General features: G+C 45.3%; 1 protein-coding gene across 1 annotated transcript in view; it reads left to right on the top strand.

The window, feature by feature from the left end:
• Positions 1–21,660, top strand: part of ROR1 (receptor tyrosine kinase like orphan receptor 1) — a 292,903-nt gene that overhangs the window by 232,396 nt on the left and 38,847 nt on the right. Inside the window, exons 5-6 of the mRNA XM_038752669.1 lie at positions 13,479–13,606; positions 15,207–15,524. Coding sequence (XP_038608597.1) covers positions 13,479–13,606; positions 15,207–15,524 — 446 coding nt within the window. The remainder of the gene's footprint in view (positions 1–13,478; positions 13,607–15,206; positions 15,525–21,660) is intronic.

Raw genomic sequence — 21,660 nt, forward strand, 5'->3', positions numbered from 1 at the left:
TACTAAGCACTGTACTAAGGCAGCAAGAACTGAGGCACGTGGAACCTGGGTGCTGAAGATCTTATATTTTCAAGCAAGAGCTCAAGAAATACCGTAGGTTGACTGATGAAGCCAGACAAATGGCCACCCCGCCCACACGTCAACCTTTCTTTCAATCAATCAATCAATAGTATTGTTTGAGCACTTTGTGCAAAGCACTGTACTGAGCACTTGGGAAAGCACAGTACGATAGAGTTGGTGGACACGATCCCTGCCCACAAGGAGCTATGGTCTACAGAGGGAGAAAGACATTAAACTTGTCTGCTGTGTGACCTTGGGCAAGCCACTTTAGTTCTCTGGGTCTCAACTATAACATGGGGATTGAAACAGTGAGCCCCAGATGGGACAGGGACAACATCCAATCTGATTTGCTTGTATCCACTCCAGTGCTTAGTACAGTGCCTGACACATAGTAAGTGCTTAACAAATACTATTATTATTAATAAAATAAATTACAGGTGGGGGAAATCGTAGGGTATCAGGACAGGGACACACATGCTGGGGAGCTGGGGGAGGCTAGCAAAGTACTTAGGGAAACAGAGCCGAGCGATTAGGTGACACATCAAATCTAAGAGTGGAATCCCTCTGGAGGAGCTCCACCTCTACGGATTTTTGTGGAGACAATTCAGTGCTTAAGTACAGTGCTCCCCGAGGATGCTAGACAGATCTAGACTCTGGATGGAAAGCCATGTACCTTTGTAGCTGATGAAACATCAGCATTGGAGTGCCCGTTGTTGGGTAGGGACCCCCTCATTCCCCTCTCCATCCCCCCCATCTTACCTCCTTCCCTTCCCCACAGCACCTGTATATATGTATATATGTTTGTACATATTTGTTACTCTTTTTATTTATTTATTTTACTTGTACATATCTATTCTATTTATTATATTTTGTTAGTATGTTTGGTTTTGTTCTCTGTCTCCCCCTTTTAGACTGTGAGCCCACTGCTGAGTAGGGACTGTCTCTATATGTTGCCAACTTGTACTTCCCGAGTGCTTTGTACAGTGCTCTGCACACAGTAAGTGCTCAATAAATACGATTGATGATGATGATGATGGTAGGGCCTGTCTCTATATGTTGCCAACTTGTACTTCCCAAGTGCTTAGTACAGTGCTGTGCACACAATAAGCACTCAATAAATACGATTGAATGAATGAATGAATGAGTGGAGAAGTTAGTACTGTTTCTGGCTATTAAGGATCTGCTAGATCCAATCAACCAGTGTGGACTTCAAGGAAAACCACTTTGAGTAGGAAAACAAAATGATACATGGCTGGTAACAGCATGGAAGAACCTCCTTCAGTCGAAGAAAATTTGGGTTTAATTGTTTTTGTTTGTTTTACTTTTACACTCCCAGATGCTTTAGTTTCCAGGGAAAACTTTGCTCTGGGAAAATTCCCTTTAGTGGAGTACCTAGCACTCAATAGGCGCCCAGGACATGGCATTGATTGATTTTTTTTATTAGGGTATTGTTTTCTGGGCTGGAGTTCCCTCTTAAAGAAGAGATGTCAGTCAATTGGTGGTATTTATTAAACCACTTCATCAAGCAACAAGGCTTTTGGGCAAGTCACTTAACTTCTCTGTGCCTCAGTTCCCTCATCCGTAAACTGGGGATTAAGACTGTGAGCCCCCCGTGGGACAACCTGATCACCTTGTAACCTCACAGTGGGCTCACAGTTCTGAATTCTGCTCATAGACCCTTCAGTCATGTTTCCCACCCGCTTTCTGCCTAAAATATCGTTTACCCCAGCGGCGGGAAGAAATCTACCATATTCCCTCTCCGACTCCTAGTAGTCCCTCTCCACAATCAGAAGCAATCAATCAATCAATCAAACAAACGTGTGTGGGGAAGTACGTCTCTAGGTTCAGAGTTGAGGCCTGGACATACAGGCGAAATGACTGCTACTCCGAAGCTGAGTGTGTGTGTTTGTGTGTTGTGTGTGTTCGTGTGTGCGCACACACATTTGTCTGCATATGTCAGGCGGTCTGCCTTCCAACAGGATTCTTGCAGAAGTCGGTCCAACTGTGCCCGAACCCAGAGAATGTTTCCGGACATTCGTAACTACGAGCATATGATTTGCCGCTCACGCTGAATAACGATGTATGAAACCTGCCAGGAAGAGTCCAAATAGTATTTCCCGTAGCTGTCCGGTAACCGATACCATCTGCTACTCCAACCCCATGCTCTCCTCCTCCCCCTCCCCGCTGCTGTCCTGTGGGTCTCCTTGCAATTTCTGCATTACAGAGAGGGAAGGGACCCTCCTGGAGAGCATGTGGGATGAGTCAGGGGAAGAGTTTCACATTCTAATGGAAAAATTTGTCAATATTTAAATCAAACGTGTGAACACTGAATGTTCGGAGGGAGATTTCCGAGGGGGCGAGCCCTTCTCGGACATGAGCCATGCAGATAGGTGCCTTCTCTCTAGCAGCGGCAAAGAAAAACACAGCGAAATGGCTTCGCTCTCGCCAAAAGATTAATTGCATCAGAGATGGATTTTAGCCCATATCCAAACCTGGGGAATCTATGGGAGTGTCTCGCTTCCACTAGTCAAAAGCATATGTCGCCTCTCACTAGAGATGTTTATGTCTTTGCACAAACCTGTCTTTTTTCAGCAGGAAAACGTTCTGGCTGGAATGGACTACAAAGGAGGGGAGTTAATTGGCTGGGGGCGAGGGAAGGGTGAGGTTAGTAATGCTGAGAAGAATACGTTCTTGAAATCAGATGTGTTGATGTGGAGGACCGGAGAAAGGAGCAACCTGTAGTTAAGTGGATGTTTAGAGTTATGTTTCAACCCCATAGAAGGTTGTGGGGTGATAGCGTGTGTCTGATAGAAATCTGTCAGCCCTTCAATCCTGAAGAACAGATACATCTGAATTATATCCTGTCATTTTTGCCTCCCTAATTGATCTGTAATCTTGATTGTATGTAGTCATTACCTGTCAACCTTAAACAGAATGTGGACCTGGGACTCAGGACCTGGTCTCTAATCCCATCTCTGCCTCTTGTCTGCTGTGTGACCCCAAGTGCTTACAACAGTGCTTTGCATACAGTAAGCACTCAATAAATACAATTGAATAAATAATAATATGATGTTGAGTGAAGATTATAGCATAAAGTGATATTTTTAGGAGCTTACTATGTGCCAGGAGGTGTACTAAGCACTGGAGTGGTTACAAGAAAATTGGATTGATCACAGTCCATGTCCCAAGTGGGATTTACAGTCGTAATCCCCATTTTACAGACTGGGTGACTAAGACCCGGAGAAGTGAAGTGACTTGCCCAAGGACACACAGCAGACAAGTGGATTAGAACCCAGGTCCTTCTGACTCCCAAGCCCGGGCTCTCTCCACCAAGCCACACTGCTCCTCCTCCTCCTGATGATGATGATGATGGTAATTTTGATGATGATGATGATGGTCATGGGTTCTAATTCTGTTCCTCCACTTGTCAGCTGAGTGACTCTGGGCAAGTCACTTAACTTTCATTCATTCATTCTGTTGTATTTATTGAGCGCTTATTATGTGCAGAGTACTGTACTAAGTGCTTGGAAAGTACAATTCAGCAACAAATAGAGACAATCCCTTACCCCAAAATGGGCTCACAGTCTAGAAGGGGAGAGACAGACAACAAAACTAAACTTCTCGGTGCCTCAGTCACCTCATCTGTAAAATGGGGATTAAGACTGTGAGCCCCATGTGGGACAACCTCATTACCTTGTATCCACCCCAGTGCTTAGAACAGTGCTTGGCACATAGTAAGCACTTAACAAATACCATTATTATTATTATTATTATCATTATCAGTTCTAATCCCGGCTCCACCACTTGTCAGTTGTGTGACTTTGGGCAAGTCACTTAACATTCATTCATTCATTCAGTTGTATTTATTGAGCGCTTACTGTGCGCAGAGTGCTGTACTAAGTGCTTGGAAAGTACAGTTCGGCAACAGAGACAATCTCTACCCAACAATGGGCTCACAGTCTAGAAGCGGGGAGACAGACAACAAAACAAAACAGAACAAAACAAAACTTGTCTGTGCCTCAGTCATCTCATTTGTAAAATGGGGACTAAGACTGTGAGCCCCACATGGGACAATCTGATTACCTTGTACATACCCCAGTGCTTAGAACAGTGTTTGGCACATAGTAAGCACTTAACAAATACTATTATTATTATTGTTATTATTTCTAATCCCGGCTCCGCCGCGTGTCAGCTGTGTGACTTCGGGCAAGTCACTTCACTCCTCTCAGTGACCTCATCTGTAAAATGGGGATTGAGACTGTGAGCCCCAAGTGGGACAACCTGATTACCTTGTATCTACCCACCCCCCAGTGCTTAAAACAGTGTTTGGCACATAGTAAGTGCTTCACAAATGCCATCATTGTGATGATGATGATGATCATCCACTTGGTTTGTCTGAAATTCCTCTGGAGCTACTCCAGATAGACCATGGGCCTGACACAAGGTCACAGTCTCCCTTCCTCATCTTGCTTCCTTTAGTTACTCTTCGACTTGGCTTGCGAGCATTTGCCTGGGTGGGTGCAGGGGGAAAAACCTTTTTGGCACTTCTGGCCTCCATCAGTTGAGGATCGGAGGGTGCGATCGGAGCCCTCGTCAACATGACAACTTTGACTTATTAACCGGCCTTCCTCCCACTCCGCTCGTCCTCCATTTTCCACAGTGAGCGCTCAATAAATACGATCGAATGACTGAATGGATAGTGCTCTCAGGAGTCCATCCGCCGTCTGCTGGCCGCCAGCTTGGAGCTACAAAAATAGCTACGGTCCTTGCCAACACAACATGGGCCAATTCCCTCCTCCCCGAATCAGAGCGACTGGACTGCAGAAACCTCGCTAAATTGATAATGGCAAAACTGGTCGAACTTTTCATTAGTCATCTCGTGGATTTCCTTAAAAAACACCATACCAGAACAGTCTTATCGCTTCAAAGATGTATATGAAGGAGAATAAACTCGATTGCATGCATCATTTTCCCGTAAATTGCTCTTGTGAGATACAAGCCCGGATAATTTTCTTCCCTTTCCAAAGTGAAACACAATCCAAACACGGCCACGAAACTTGGCCCACACACTCCTGCTTTTTAAGTTGGACACAAGTGACTATTTTGTGCTGTTCTGGAAACTATGACAGAACATTATTCATCTGTTTGTTTTAGTGGAACGTTGCCAAGAAAAAACTTTTATATTAAATTATTTTTTTTTACAAGTAAAAGGGGCTGGAAGGAAGGTGCGGGCATGGTAAAGGGATTCTTTTTCTGTGGTAAAATTTGGCCAAGTCGAATACGGGACCGGTTCAGGTATGTGCGTGATGTTCTTAGTGATTATGCAACTGTCTGGGATAGTGTTCAAATAATAGTAATAATAATAATTGTGGTGTCTATAAAGCGCTTACTATGTGCCAGGCACCGTACTAAGTGCTAGAATACAAGCAAATCGGGTTGGACCCAGCCCCTGTCCTACGTGGAGCTCTCGATCTCCATCCCTATTTCACTTATGAGATAACCGAGGCACAGAGAAGTGAAGCGAGTTGCCCAAAGGTCACCCAACAACCAAGTGGTGGAGCCGGAATTAGAACCCAGGTCCTTCTGACTTTCAGGCCCGTTTAAATTACAGTCGATGTCATTTTGCTTGTTGTCTTAGTTTGAAGCACTGTGGGAGTAAGCGCTTAGTACAGTGCTCTGCACACAGTAAGTGCTCAATAAATACGATTGAATGAATGAATTAATAAGTGGAACACCGTGGCCAAATAATTGAGCATATTTTTCCCCCTTGATGCCAGGTTGCATTTGGGTCTGGACACAGGTCCTGGCTAGAGATCAGGACCTCTGAAATCATTTTTGGTAACGTCATAGGTCTGTTGCTCCGTTGGAGACAGCTATCGCTATTCCTACTGAGGGCAAATTCGCGCTGAATGTTATGCGAAGCACCGTGGTCTAGTAGAAAGAGTACGAGCCTGAAGGTCAGAGGGTCTGGGTTCTAATTAATAATAATAATAATAATAATAATAATGGCATTTATTAAGCACTTACGATGTGCAAAACACTGTTCTAAGCGCTGGGGGGATACAAGGTGATCAGTTTGTCCCACAGGGGGCTCACAGTCAATCCCCATTTTACAGATGAGGTAACTGAGGCACAGAGAAGTGAAGTGACTTGCCCAAAGTCACACAGCTAACAATTGGCAGAGCTGGGATTTGAACCCATGACCACTGACTCCAAAGCCCAGGCTCTTTCCACTGAGCCACGCTGCTTCTCTGCTTCTCTAATTCTGGCTCTGCCATTTTTCTGCTATGTGTCCTTGGGCAAGCCACTTACCTTCTCTGTGCTTCATAATTCTTCCTCTATGAAATGGGGATTAAATACATGTTTTTACACCTCGAGCCTCACGTGGGACAGGGACTGGGAACTATCCTATGATGTTGTACAGTGTTTGGCACATAGTAAGTGCTTAATGAATACCACAGATGTTATTGTCATTATTATTGTTGTTATTCATTCAATCATATTAGAATAACTCAGTATATTGTTATTATTGTTATTATTCATTCAGTCGTATTTACTGAGTGCTTACTGTATGCAAAGCACTGTAGTAAGCACTTGGGGTCACACAGCAGATAAGTGGCGGAGCCGGGATTATTCAATCGTATTTATTGAGCGCTTACTGTATGCAGAACACTGTACTAAGCACTTATAATGGTTTTTGTTAAGTGTTTACTATGTGCGAATGCAGAACACTGTACTAAGCACTTATAATGGTATTTGTTGAGTGCTTACTATGTGCCAACCACTGTTCAAAGCCCTGGGGTAGATACAAGGTAATCTGGTTGTCCCACGAGGGGCTCACAGACTTAATCCCCATTTTAAAGATGAGGTTAACTGAGGCACAGAGAAGTTAAGTGCTTGCCCAAAGTCACACAGCTAATAAGTGGCAGATTTGGGATTAGAACCCACAACCTCTGACTCCCAAAACTTGGCTCTTTCCACTAAGCCACGCTGCTTCTCTGAGTCCCAAGTCCATGTTCTTTCCACTAGGCCACACTCCTTTCCCTGTATTATTTTAAATATTTCGTTGATATTTCATTCAGTGTTGTTGATATTATTATTGTTGTTATTATATTTGCTAAGAATTTATAATGTGACAAGCACTGTTCTATCCTTTGGAGTACATACAAATTAATCAGTTTAGACACAGTCTAACTACAGGGGTCTGTAGTCTAAGTGGGAGGGAGAACAGGCGTTGAATTCCCATTATACAGATAAGGAAATTGAGGCTCAGAGGAGTTAAGCGACTTGCCCAAGGTCACACAGCAAGCAAATGGCAGGGGTGGAATTTGAACCTGGGTCTTCTGACTCTGAGAACTCTTTCCACTAGGGCACACTGCTCCTCTTCAGCAGAGCATGGTGCAGTGTCTTGTATTGTTTCAGTTCCAGACTTTTTCTGTCCATAACAAGTTTTCTGGACCAAAAAAGAAAAAGAAAATTAAAATGGATGGAGCAGCATGAAATGGATTCATCTTCGTATCTGTAAATTATCCTGTATCTGTCTCCTTGTGTTAGACTGTAAGCTTGTTTAGGTTAGGGACGTGTGTCTCTTCACCTATTCTACACTTAAGAATCTGTACCTACTAAGTCCTCAGTAAACATAACTGGTTGATTGATAGTAATCAATCAATCAATCAATCGTATTTATTGAGCACTTACTGTGTGCAGAGCACTGTCAGTGGTATTTATTGAGCACTTGCTTTGTCCCAGAGGGAGCAATTTCCCTCTTTTTGAACACTCCAAGGAAATTTCATTTTAGCCCCGGCATGGGAACCATTAAGTAGAAGACTGGTCTGAGTCTCAGGTTCAGAGTTCATGACCCTCATGGGGGTCAGTGAATCCAACTGGCAAAGTTCATTCTGGACTTCATCCTCCTGAAAAAAAAAAATAATAATAATAGTGGTATTTGTTAAGCGCTTGCTATGTGCCAGACACTGTACTGAGTGCTGGGGTAGTTACAATCCCCCTTGTAGACTGTGAGCCCGTTGTTGGGTAGGTATTGTACCTGTTGCCAAATTGTACTTTCCAAGCACTTAGTACAATGCTCTGCATGCAGTAAGCTCTCAATAAATATGATTGAATGAATGAATGAATGAATGAATGAATACAAGGTAAGTGGGTTGGACACAGTCCCTGTCCCACAGGGGGCTCACAACCTTAATCCCCATTTTACAGATGAGGTGACTGAGGAACAGAGAAGTGACTTACCCAAGGTTACCCAGGAGACAAGAGGCAGAGCTGGGATTAGAACCCAGGTCCTCCTAACCCCCCAGGCCCAGGCTTTAGCCCCTAGTCCATGCTGCTTCCCTAAGCAAACCCCACACTGAGGAGTTTGCCGCAATGGGGAATCTCTGAACAGGCCTCTCAGAATCCAGGGATTTCTCATGTCAATCCATCAATCAATCAGTGGTATTTATTGAGAGCTTAGTAATAGTAATAATAATAATGACATTTATTAAGTGCTTACTATATGCAAAGCACTGTTCTAAGTGCTGGGAAGGTTACAAGGTGATCAGGTTGTCCCCCGTGGGGCTCACAGTGTTAATCCCCATTTTACAGATGAGGTAACTGAGGCCCAGAGAAGTTAAGTGACTTGCCCAAAGTCACACAGCTGACGAGTGGTATGTCCAGAGCACTGTACTAAGTGCTTTGGAAAGTTGGTAGATACATTTCCTGACCACAGTGAGGTTAATATGTTCAGGTCTTACTTATCTCTGGGAACTGAATCATATCAATCAGTAGTATTTATTTAATCCTTAATGGGTGCAGTACACTGTACTAAATGCTTGGGAGAGTACATCTGGAGGTAGAAGAAACATGGCCTAGTTGCTATAGCGGGTACCCGGAAGTCAGAAGGACCTGAGTTTTAATCCCGGCTCTGTCACTTGTCTTCCGTTCAACCTTGGGCAAGTCGCTTAACAGCTCTGTGCTGCAGTTCCTTTGTCTGCAAAATCAGGATCAAGACTGTGATCCCCATGTGGGACACGACTCTGTCCAATCTGATTAGCTTCTTTCTACCCCAGTGTTTAGCACAGTGATTGGCACATAATAATCACTTAACAGATACCAATTTAAAAAGGAGGGGGGGGCTCACTGCCCTTAGGGCTTATGATATTGTCGGGGAGACAGATGTAGAATAACATGTAAAGAGGAGGAAAAGCTCAGATCAGGTCTGTGGTGTCTTTTTCCCAGTTTCTACAGTCTGACTTTGAGGCCTGAGCTTCTGAGAACTCTACATCTCCCTGGTGTTATGGTATTAGTTACCCTATAAAAGAAGGGTTAATTTTACAACCCAAGTAAAATTAAAGCCTAAAGACTTACACATTAGAGCGGGATTTATGAAAACAAACATACCAAGTAATTGCAGGATTTTTACAACATTAAAATTTCGATGTCCTTATGACAAGGCCTATGATGTATTAGTCCAAGACTGTGCTTAAATGTGCTTAAGGCTAAGTTTCTGAGAACTTCGCTGGAGAACGTAGTTTCATGCCTGAAACAAACAAATTTTTATTCTTAAAAATGTAAGCCTATTTTAGGGCTGTGTCCCTCAATCCGCTAGAACCGGAGAGTCTCAAATACATTCGATTGATTGATTAGTTCATCTAGACTGTAAGTTTGTTGTGGGCAGGGACTGTGTCTATTTAATGTTGCATGGTAGTCTCCAAAGCACTTAGTACAGTGCTCTGCACACAGTAAGTGCTCAATACATACAATTGAGGTGAACTGATTGAATTGATCAGCACAGAAGGGATCTTGGGGCAATTGTCTTCCTCAATCATCGTCATCAGTGGTATTTATTGAGTGCTGTACTAAGCGCTTGGGATAGTACAATACGACAGAATTGGCAGATACATTCCCTGCCCACAACGAGCTTACAGTCTAGAGGGGGAGACAGACATTAATTTAAACAAATAACTTACAGTATATCATTTAAAGATATATACTTGATGCCCAGCTGTAAGCAGGGAAGAAAGAACTGTTAAAATGGAGTCCTTCCCTCATCTCCTCGATAGTGTATAAGCTGTCCTTCAACCAGTCAATCAATCATATTTTTTAAGTGCTTACTGTACGCAGAGCACTGTACTAACAGCTTGGGATATTTATAACAATATACATAACGATACAATAATATAGCAGAGTTGGTAATTGTGTCCGTTTATTGTTATATTGTACTCTCTCAAGTGCTTAGTACAGTCCTCTGCCCACAAAAAGCACTCAATAAATGTGATTGAATGAATGGTAGACCTGTTCCCTGCCCACAACGAGCTTGCAGTCCAGAGGGACAGGCTGATAGCTCTTATGGGCAGGGAAAGGGTCTCATGCTTCTACTGTATTTCCTGAAGCACTTAGTACAGTTTATGACACTTATTGGACTCTCCATAAATACCATTACCCCTCCCCCTCGTCCTATGTGGATTATGCGCGGGCGGAGATGGGAATTTGCTTCCACACCATGAAGGAGCGGAAACAATTAATCGGAAGGTCAGAAAGGACGGAGGAAAGCAGCTTGTAAACATGGCCCCAGGACAGCAGTTTATTTTGGTCTAATACCGTCAGCCGACGTTGCATAGTTTGGGCAGTGTTGATTTTATCACCGCGCTTCAGATCTGCCGGACCGCGGGGCCAACTTGCTGATGCATGCGGATCCTCGGAAACATCTGCAAAAACATCTCTCCCCCGTACGAAGTCTTCGTTGGCCTTTTGCAGTCTCACTAATGGCAGAGAGGTGATGCAAGTCATGGCAATTGAGAGTGGGAATCAGAACAAATAGAGGACAAGGGTCTCTGTCTTGGAGAGGCAATGTGGTTGGCCGGGGTGGGGAGTGGGGGAAAGGGTCAGGGTGTGAGATTCGGAGCATCTGGGCTCTCACTCCGGCGTGGCTCCAACCATCCTGTGGGATTTGGGCAGGTCCCTCTGCGATTCAGTTTCCTCATCTGTAAAATGGGGATGATCATCCCGGACAAAACGAGCTAAATCATCTCAAAACGCTTCGGAAACCTACTAAACGAGAAAGAGAGAAGCATTTCATGATTGAATGAATGAATGAATTTCCTGAGCGCCTTTGAGCAGAAGCGCTGTACTAGGCGCTTGGGCGTCTATAACAGAAAACAAACGAGGAGCAGCAGTGTGGCCAAGGGATGGAGTACAACAGGGCTGGGAGTTTCAGTGCCTACAAATTTGAAATCTTAATAGCCTGCTAGTCGAGCAGTAGAAATAGCACTGCTCTGGGAATCAGGATGCATGGATTCTACTCCTGGCTATGAAGGCCACTGCTTGTCCTAGGGGAAATGTGATGGGCAGGAATTGAGAAACTGAGAGCATACTACAGTCGTCTACATTCATTCATTCATTCAATCAATCATATTAATTGATCACTTGCTGTGTGCAGAGCACTGTACTAAGCACTTGGGCAACATATAGAGACGGTCCCTACCCAACAACGGGCTCACAGTGTAGAAGGGGGAGACAGACAACAAAACAAAACATCATCACTTCTTAGTCCTGAAATGTCAGCCCTGAAGGTCCTCTGAGGTTCCCGATGGGAGAATCCATCATCGGTGTCCACCAGAGAGCCTTTTAGAAGCTTGTGATGTGCAAAACTTTATTATAATGAGAAATAAGCGGATGTAGTCCACTTCTTCAATCCATCAGTCAGTGATATTTATTGGGCTCACAGTGTAGAAGGGGGAGACAGACAACAAAACAAAACATCATCACTTCTTAGTCCTGAAATGTCAGTCCTGAAGGTCCTCTGAGATTCCCAATGGGAGAATCCGTCATCGGTGTCCACCAGAGAGCCTTTTAGAAGCTTATGATGTGCAAAACTTTACTATAATGAGAAATAAGGGGATGTAGTCCAGTTCTTCAATCCATCAGTCAGTGGTATTTATTGAACGCTTACCGTGTGCAGAGTACTGGACTATGCACTTGAGAAAATACAGTACAGTGGACTTGTTTCCTCTGTCTGTGAAGGGAATGCATGCTTTTAGGTATACTAGGGTGGCTCTTAAAAGTGCTTTAGTCATGCAAAATCTCCTCCTAGGGAATACACATATGACTAATAAGAATAATTGTGGTTTTTGTTAAGCACTGCTTATGTGCCAAGTGCTGTACTAAGTCTGGAGTACATAGAGGATCATCAGGACAACACAGTCCCTGCCCCAAAGGGGCTCACAGTCTAAGTATAGATAAGGAAATTGGGTCACAGAGAAGTTAAGTGACTTGTCCAAAGTCACGCAGCAGCCAAGTGGCAGAGCCAGGATCAGAATCCAGGTTTCCTAACTCCCAACCTTGCATGGCATAGTGAATACAGCACAGGCCTGAGAGTCAGAAGGTTGTGAGTTCTAATCCTGGCCCTGCCACTTGTCTGCTGTTAGGCAAGTCACTTCACTGTGCCTCAGTTCCCTCGTCTGTAAAATGGGGATTAAGACTGAGAGCCCCACTTGGGATTAAGGCTGGGAGCCCCATTTGGGGCAGGGACTGTATCCACCCCAGAGCTTAGTACAGTGCCTGGCACACAGTAAGCACTTAACAAATACCGCAATTATTATTATTTTTACTCCTTTCACTAGGCCACACTGCTGCTCTTTTTTCCTTTTCTGTTGTGACCTCCTCTGCTCAAGGGCATTCAGTAAATACCACTGATTATTTCTCTTTCTCAATTAAGATTTGTGAATTTTTTATGTTAAGGAAATCCGTCCAAAGTAAAATTAATGGATAGTTGTCTTGACTCTGCATCCTCTGCCAATTTCTACTAGAACTTCTTCCTTTTATTGGAACTTATTTTGGGTCGGTACAATCTTGCCTGCTAGATCGTAATCTGTTTGTGGGGAGGGATATTGTCACCTTCATCTACTGCAGTCTCTCAAGTGTTTGGTAGAATGGTCTACCTAGTAGGCACTCGTTAAATATGATTGATTGATTAGCAATTGGTAGGGAGGGTCTTGTTTTCATCCGGGCTGACTTGCAGAGGTGGTAGCGGGGATCCTCTCGCTAATCCTCTCAGATCTTTTTGGATGATAAATCCAAACCTTCGCTTCCTATTTTTCAAAAGCAAACCGCAAAAATCGCAGTTTCCAACACACCCTTCGAGCTACATCGTCTTCCCACTCACAGCTGCAAAAATAAGAGCTTTATCATGGCTCTGGAAGAGTTCTCCTTTCAGGGATGACTTCGGGGAGGGGTGTCGGAGGAGGAGGAGGAGGAGGTTGGCAAACTTGATCGGGAAGCCAGATGCTTTCAGAGTTGGATGGGGAATCTCAGGGAATGGGAAGACGGGGTTCTTGACATGGAATGGGAAGACGGGGTTCCTCCCTCTGGTGACTGTTGAAACTATATCACATTCCCTCGTCTCACGTCTGTGATTCGCTTTTTAGAGATGAATACGAAGAAGACGGATTCTGCCAACCCTATAGAGGAATTGCCTGTGCCCGATTCATTGGGAACCGCACGGTGTATATGGAATCTCTGCACATGCAGGGAGAAATTGAAAATCAAATCACAGGTAGGTGATCCCCGTGTTGCCAGTGTGTACTCTCCAAGTGCTTAGTACCGTGCTCTGCACACAGTAAGTGCTCAATAAATACGATTGATTGCTTGATCGACAGCTAGCAATAGTAATAATAATTGTGGCATTTGTGAAGCACTTCCTATTTTTTATTTTCAATGCTTTTGTCTTTAGTGATGTTTGATAATAATAATAATGGTATTTGTTAAGTGCCACTATGTGTAAGGCACTGTACTAAGAGTTGGGGTAGATACAAGTTAATCAGATTGGACACAGTCCCTGTCCCACATGGGGCTCACAGTCTTAACCCCCATTTTACAGTTGAGGGAACGGAGGCACAGAGAAGTGAAATGACTTGTCCAAGGTCACACAGCAGACAGGTGGCCAGGATTAGAGTCCTTCTGACTCGCAAGCCCATGCTCTATCCATTAGGCCACACTGCTTCTCAATATGGCTATACTCTCACCCTTGGGGTAGATTCAGTGCCATCAGGATCAGACACAGTCTCTGTCCCAGGAGGAAGAAGACACAGTCCAAGGGGGTGGGAGAACCGATATTTAATCCCTATTTTACAGATGAAGAAACTAGGGCACAGAGAAGACAGGGTTCCCGGGGCAGTGCTTGAGCTAAGAACTTTTAATTAGTTTCTTAGAGGCACAAACCTGGCTGGATACTTATTTTCTTATGGGGACACTGAGGCTCAGAGCATTCAATAAATCAATAGCAGCCTACTGTGTATACTGTACTGAGTGCTGCAGAGCACTGTACTGAGTTTTTGGGAATGTACAATTGAGTAAGACATATTGTACCTGTCCTACAGGAGTTTACAATCTGATGGGGGAGACCGACAAGTGTGAGACATTCCCAAAACACTACAGATTTTCCAAGGCTACGCACATTCCAAGGCCAGTGACAGAACTCAGAGCTGGACTAGAAGTATTATTATTATTATTAGAAATAATAATAATAGTATTTGTTAAGGGCTTACTATGTGCCAGGCACTCAACTAAGTGCTGGGGTAGATATAAGATAATCACACTGGACCCAGTCCCTGTCCCACACAGGGCTCACAATCTTAATCCCCATTTTGCAGATGAGTAACTGAGGTCCAGAGAAGTGAAATGACTTGCCGAAGGTCACCCAGCAGATAAGTGGCAGAGCTGGGATTAGAACCCAGCTTCTCAGCTAGAACTAGGAATGGAAGTCTCAGAAGCGGTAGTAGCAGGGTATTAAATACCAACAAAAGCAATGGGATGCTGTGCCTAGAGGAGCATGGTTCTTTCGGGGTTTCTTATGGCGTTTGGTAAGTGCTTACTGTGTGCCGGGCACTGTGATAAGCGCTAAGGTAGATACGATTAGCTTGGACACAGTCCCTGTCCCCCACGGGGCTCCCTGTGTTAACCCCCATTTTACAGATGAGGGAACTGAGGCCCAGAGAAGCGAAGTGATTTGCCCAAGGTCACACAGCAGACTAACGGCGGAGCCGGGATTAGAACGTAGATCCTTCTAACTCCCAGGCCCAGTCTCTGTCCACTAGGCCACACCGCTTCTCCCGCTTCCCTCACGCCTCCAGCATGACCTCCCGCTTTCTTCCCAGCCGCCTTCACCATGATCGGCACGTCCAGCCACTTGTCGGACAAATGCTCGCAGTTCGCCATCCCATCCCTGTGCCACTACGCCTTCCCCTACTGCGACGAGACCTCGGCGGCGCCCAAGCCCCGCGACCTGTGCCGGGACGAGTGTGAGATCCTGGAGAACGTCCTCTGTCAGACCGAATACATCTTCGCCCGCTCCAACCCCATGATCCTCATGAGGCTCAAGCTTCCCAACTGCGAGGACCTGCCCCAGCCCGAGAGCCCGGAAGCGGCCAACTGCATCCGGATCGGCATTCCCATGGCCGATCCCATCAACAAAAGTAAGTGTCCGCCTCTGGAATCGGGCGGGCTCCACCCAACGACCCAGACTCACTCATTCGTTTATTCAGTCGTATTTACTGAGCGCCTACTGTGTGCAGAGCACTCTACCGAGCCTTGGGAGAGGACAATACAACAACAGACACATTCCTGCGCACAACAGTCTAGAGCTGGGGAGACAGACATTAATAGAAGTAAATAAATGACAGATACGGACGGAAGAGCTGTGGGGCTGGGAGGGGGAATGAAAAAAGGGAGCAAGTGACACGGAAGGGAGTGGGAGAAGAGGAAAGGGGGCTTCTTAGTCAGGGAAGGCCTCTTGGAGGAGATGGGCCTCCAGTAAGGCTTTGAATGGAGAGAGTGTAACTGTCGGATTTGAGGAGGGAGGCTATCCCAGGCCAGAAGCAGGACTTAGTCAAGGGGTTGGTGGTGAGATAGATGAGATGGAGGCTAGCATTACTCGAAACGCTCTTTTCCATCAGGACCCTGGGCAAAAATTGAAGCGCTCTCCCCATGCCCCCAGAAGATTCTGGGCCTTTTCTCTATACCATAGGGTTCCTCTCTCCCAACAACCCTTGAGCCCCGTTGATTGTCTTGAACAGCGTGACCATCAGTGTATTAATACCTGTCTCCCCCTCTAGACTGTAAGCTCATTATGAGCAGGGACTCTAACTGCTAATTCTGTTGGCTGCTACTCTCCCAAGCTCTTAGTTCAGTGCTCTGCACAGAGTAAGTGCTCAGTGAATAAATACAATATTGCAATATGACACATATCCTACCCACCCTTGCCACTCTTTGCTATTTTACTGTATTACACACTGCAAACGTTGCACAAGCACAAAAAAACACAAAGTATTGATCGGGATAGAATCAGTCAATCAAGCAATCAGTTGTATTAAGCACTTACTGTGTGCAGAGCACTGTACTGAGCTCTTGGAAGAGTACAATATCAGAGAGTTGGTAGACACGTTCCCTGCCCAAAACGAGTTAGAGGTGGGGGAAAGACATTATTATAAATAAATAGATTACAGATATGGCCATGAGTGCTGTGGTGCTGAGAGAGGGGCGAATAAAAGAGGAAATGGCTGCGGGAGAGCCTGGAAAATGTAGATAACATCATCACACCTTTATCGATCAATCAATGGTATTTATTGAGCACTTACGGTGCACAGAGCACTGTACTGAGTGATTGAGAAAATACAATAGAATTGGTAGACGCCATCCCAGCCCATGAGGAGCTTCCAGTCCACAGTGGGAGACAGGCATTAAAACAGATTAGGAATATGGGAAATTGTGACGTATAAGAACATTTATGTAAGTATCGTAGGGCTGAGGTGAGTCTCATGGTGCTTAATACGTACACAGTCAAGGGCACAGTAAAGGTAAAGGGGAGGGCGTAGAAATAGAGGGCTTAAGCAGGGAGGAGATGTGATAATAATAATAATAATAATAATGTTGGTATTTGTTCAGCGCTTACTATGTGCCAAGCACTGTTCTAAGAGCTGGGGTAGATACAAGGTAATCAGGTTGTCCCATGTGGGGCTCACAGTCTTCATCCCCATTTGACAGATGAGTTCACTGAGGCACAGAGAAATTAAGTGACTTGCCCAAGGTCACACAGCTGACAAGTGGCAGAGCTGGGATTAGAACCCACGACCTCTGACTCCCAAGTCCACTAAGCTACACTGCCTCTCTGATTTTAGGAAATTTTAGGGTTTTCAAGGTGGGAAGAGGGGTTGGACAACTTGACCAATGCCACTTGGATTCGCCAAATAGTATCTCCCCACTTCAAGGGGAAGATACAAGGTAGTCAGGTTGGACACGGTCCCTGTCCCACATGGGGTTCATGGTCTTGATCCCCATTTTACAGATGAGGAAACTGAGGATCAGAGAAGTGATGTGACTCAGAGAAGCAGCGTGGCTCAGTGGCTTTGGAGTCAGAGGTCATGGGTTCACATCCCGACTCCACCAATTGTCAGCTGTGTGACTTTGGGCAAGTCGTTTAACTTCTCTGTGCCTCAGTTCCCTCATCTGTAAAATGGGAATTAAGACTGTGAGCCCCACGTGGGACAATCTGATCACCTTGTAGCCCCCAAGCGCTTAGAACAGTGCTTTGCACATAGTAAGCGCTTAATAAATACCATCATTATTATTATTATTATTACTTGCCCAAGGTCACACAGCAGACGTGTGGCAGAGCCAGGATTAGAACCCATCACCCCTGACTCCCAGGCCTGATTGTCGTGTATCGAGCCCAGCATTTCCCCTCTCAGGATGGCACCGAGAGAGTTTCCAGTCTACCAGTCTTGGCTATGGGAGCGAGACCCATTCCATTCCGAGCTTGGGCAGTGGCTAGCGAGTGGCAGGCAATCAGCTACATGTCAAAACTCACCTCCGCAAGGTAACGGTGGCACGGGAAAGAGGCGAGGGCATCATCATCATCATCATCAATCGTATTTATTGAGCGCTTACTGTGTGCAGAGCACTGTACTAAGCGCTTGGGAAGTACAAGTTGGCGACATATAGAGACAGTCCCTACCCAGCAGTGGGCTTACAGTCTAAAAGAGAGGGCAGAGACTGAAGTTTACTGAGCGGAAGAAGGAGATGGTAAACCACTTCCATATTTTTCTAAGAAAATTATATAATAATAATAATAATGATGGCATTTATTAAGCGCTTACCTATGTGCAAAGCACTGTTCTAAGCGCTGGAGAGGTTACAAGGTGATCGGGTGTCCCACATGGGGCTCACAATCTTAATCCCCATTTTTACAGATGAGGGAACCGAGGCACAGAGAAGTCAAGTGACTTGCCCAAAGTCACACAGCTGACAATTGGTGGAGCCGGGGTTTGAACCCATGACTTCCGACTCCAAAGCCCGGGCTCTTTTCCACTGAGCCACGCTGCTTCTCTATATGGCTCTATATGGCTCTCTATATGGCTAAACTACCAGAACAATTGCAGATGGAGAGGGGGGCATTCTGGAAGAGATCTGTCCATGGGGTCACTGTGGGTCGAAGACAACTCAGCAGCAGAAGACAAGACCCTAACCCTTAATACAGTGCTTGGCACCTAGTGAACACTTAACAAATACCATCATCATCAGTATTTTTATTAATAATGGTATTTGTTAAGGACTTACAAGTGTACTTTATATACTTATTGTTATGAATAGCAGTAGTCATTTAAAGTACATTTCTGAATTTCCAGAATCCCCCAAATTGACCATAAAATATGAATATACTTTAAAGCCGTGACTTAAAAAAAGTAAACGTAATTTACAGAGAAGCAGCGTGGCTCAGTGGAAAGAGCACGGGCTTTGGAGTCAGTGGTGGTGGGTTCAAATCCCGGCTCCACCAATTGTCAGCTGTGGGACTTTGGTCAAGTCACTTAACGTCTCTGGGCCTCAGTTCCCTCATCTGTAAAATGGGGATTAAGACTGTGAGCCCCTTGTAGGACAACCTGATCACCTTGTAACCTCCCCAGCGCTTTGAACAGTGCTTGGCACCTAGTAAGCGCTTAGAAATGCCATCATTATTAAATGTAATTACAGCATCAAAGAGCAACGTGAGCACATACCAGTAATGAAAGATACTGAGGTACATTTCATTCATTCATTCAATCGTATTTATTGAGCGTTTACTGTGTGCAGAGCACTGTACTAAGCACTTGAAAAGTACAAGTTGGCAACATATAGAGACGGTCCCTACCCAACAGTGGGCTCACATTTCTTTGTGTACCTGTATAAATGTGGCTTCATTTCAAAATGCAGCTGTTAGCAACCTGTTTAGCAAAGAGGCACCTTGTATTTTTAGATCTGTCATTATCTAATTCTACAATAAAAGTGGGCTTCAACCAAGTTGTCAAGCCATTCAAATTACTTCATAAAGAGGGGAAGGTGTGGGCTTAAGCCAAGCTAAACTTTGCAGCGTCTTTCTAGCTATGGAGCAAGAGGGCTAGAAATAAAACCGTTATACTAGGGGGTTGCTTTAGATCCAAAACTTTGAAGGAAAACACAAATTAGAGCAGAATACCAGGCATGTGTCCAAAACGCAAAGTTCCTTGGATCTTTCTTTAAGGGAAATTAACAGCCTTCCTCTTTCCACTGCCCTAGGGTAATCAATAAATAGTAGTCGTGACAGTTATTGAGTTCCTACTGACTACAGAGCACTACACTGAACCCTAAATGGAAGCATCACTCATCCTCAAGGAGCTTCTGCTCTAAACAATCATATTTACTGAGCACTTACTGTTTGTAGAGCACTGTACTAAATGCTTGGTAGAGTACAGTATAATGGAGTTGGTAGACAGGTTCCCTTGCCCAGCATGAGCTTACAGTCTAGAGGGAAAATGTACGTTAATATAAATAATTATGAATATGGATATATGTGCTGTGGGGCAGAGGGAGGGGAGAATAAACCGTGGAAATCCAAGTGCAAGGGTAGTGCAGAAGGGAGTGGGAGAAGAGGAAAGGAGGGCTTAGTCAAGAGAAGGCCTCTTGGAGGAGATGGGCCTTCAAAAAGGCTTTGAAGTGGGGGAAAGTGATTGTCGGATGTGAGGTGCTCCAGGCCAGAGGCAAGATGTGGGTGAGAGGTTGGCGGCATTGGGGTGACAGATGGAAAACTCTCCTTGGACATCTCTTACACAGATGCCGAAGACAGGCATGACTAAAGGAAATCGTAAGCCCCCAAAAGCGGGTTTCCTTTTTGCTAGACGGCTAGAGCCAAACACCATCAGGCCTCGTCGCCTTGTCCGAGAATAGAGGTCAGTGCCTGAGACGGGTTTGTGCCCCTCCACCATTGCGTCCATCCTACCGCAGTGAACTGAAAATGCAATTTAGGCCTCCCCCGTGCCTTTGGACCTCAGAATATTGGGTGTCCTTGCTGGTTCCCTTTGGAGTTTGGATGCCATTTCTTGGCATTGTATTAAAATTACTCGCTAAGCAGTTTTCATTACTTGAAGTATAAACTTTAAATCCTCTCAGGAATGTGAATGCCAAGCAGTCAAGGCGTCAGACCCGCGGCAGCCAGAGAAATCTCACTCCTGCCTTGTCTGTTTGACAGCCCCGGGCCCCTGAGCGGGGGCTCGGCCGGCCACAGATGGTTTAGACCCCCCCATCAAACACCCCCCCACCCCCCGGGCCCTGAGGCAGTTACCAGCTGGAGTGACCAGTCATCCAGTTACACACCTTGCTGCCAGTGTGGCTTTCCAGTGGCCGATCCTGTACAGCTGTGGTACCGTACGCCTGTGTGTCTGGTATGTCTATTTTCAGCCAGTCAAACTGTCAGTCAGTTGTATTTATTGAGCACTTACTGTGTGCAGAGCACTGTACTATGTGCTTGGGAGTGTACAGTATAACAGCATAGCAGACACATTCCCTGTCCATCTCTTAAACAGATGCTGAAGACAGACATGACTAAAGGGGCCTGTAAGCCCCCAAAAGCAGGTTTCCTTTTTGCTAGACGGCTAGAGCCAAACACCATCAGGCCTCATGGCCTTGTGCCCAAGAATAGAGGTCAATGCCTGAGGCGGGTTTGTGCCCCTCCACCAATCACTAGTATAAGTAAATGAAATTACAGATATGTATCTAAGAGTGGTGGGGCTTGGAGGGGGGATGAATAAAGGGAACAAATCAGGGTGACGCAGATGGGAGTGGAAGAAGAAGAAAGGAGGGCTTAGGGAAGGCCTCTTGAAGGAGATGTGCCTTCAGTAAGGCTTTTAAAGGTGGGATAGAGGGTTGGGTATGAAGAGGGTGAGTGTTCCACGCCAGAGGCAGGATGTTGGTGTAGAAGTCGGCGGTGAGATAGATGAGATTGAGGTATAGTGAGAATGTTGGCTTTAGAAGGGCAAAGTTTGTGAGCTGGGTTGTATTAGGAGAGTAGCAAGATGAGGGGCGGGGGGCAAGGAGTTTGCTTTAAAACCAGTGGTGAGGAGTTTCTGTTTGATGCAGAGGTAGATGGGCAACCACTGGTGGTTCTTGAGGAGTGGGAAACCTTGTCCTGACGTTTTTTGTAGAAACATGATCAGGCAGCAGAGTGAAGTATGGACTGGAGTCGGAGAGACAGGAGGCAGGGAGGTGAGCAGAGAAGCTGAGGCAGTAATCTGCAGCTGAGTTCTGAGGCCCGGAAGGGGTGTTGGT

Source organism: Tachyglossus aculeatus, chromosome 10 (assembly GCF_015852505.1).
Source record: "Tachyglossus aculeatus isolate mTacAcu1 chromosome 10, mTacAcu1.pri, whole genome shotgun sequence".
Taxonomy (NCBI): Eukaryota; Metazoa; Chordata; class Mammalia; order Monotremata; family Tachyglossidae; genus Tachyglossus; species Tachyglossus aculeatus.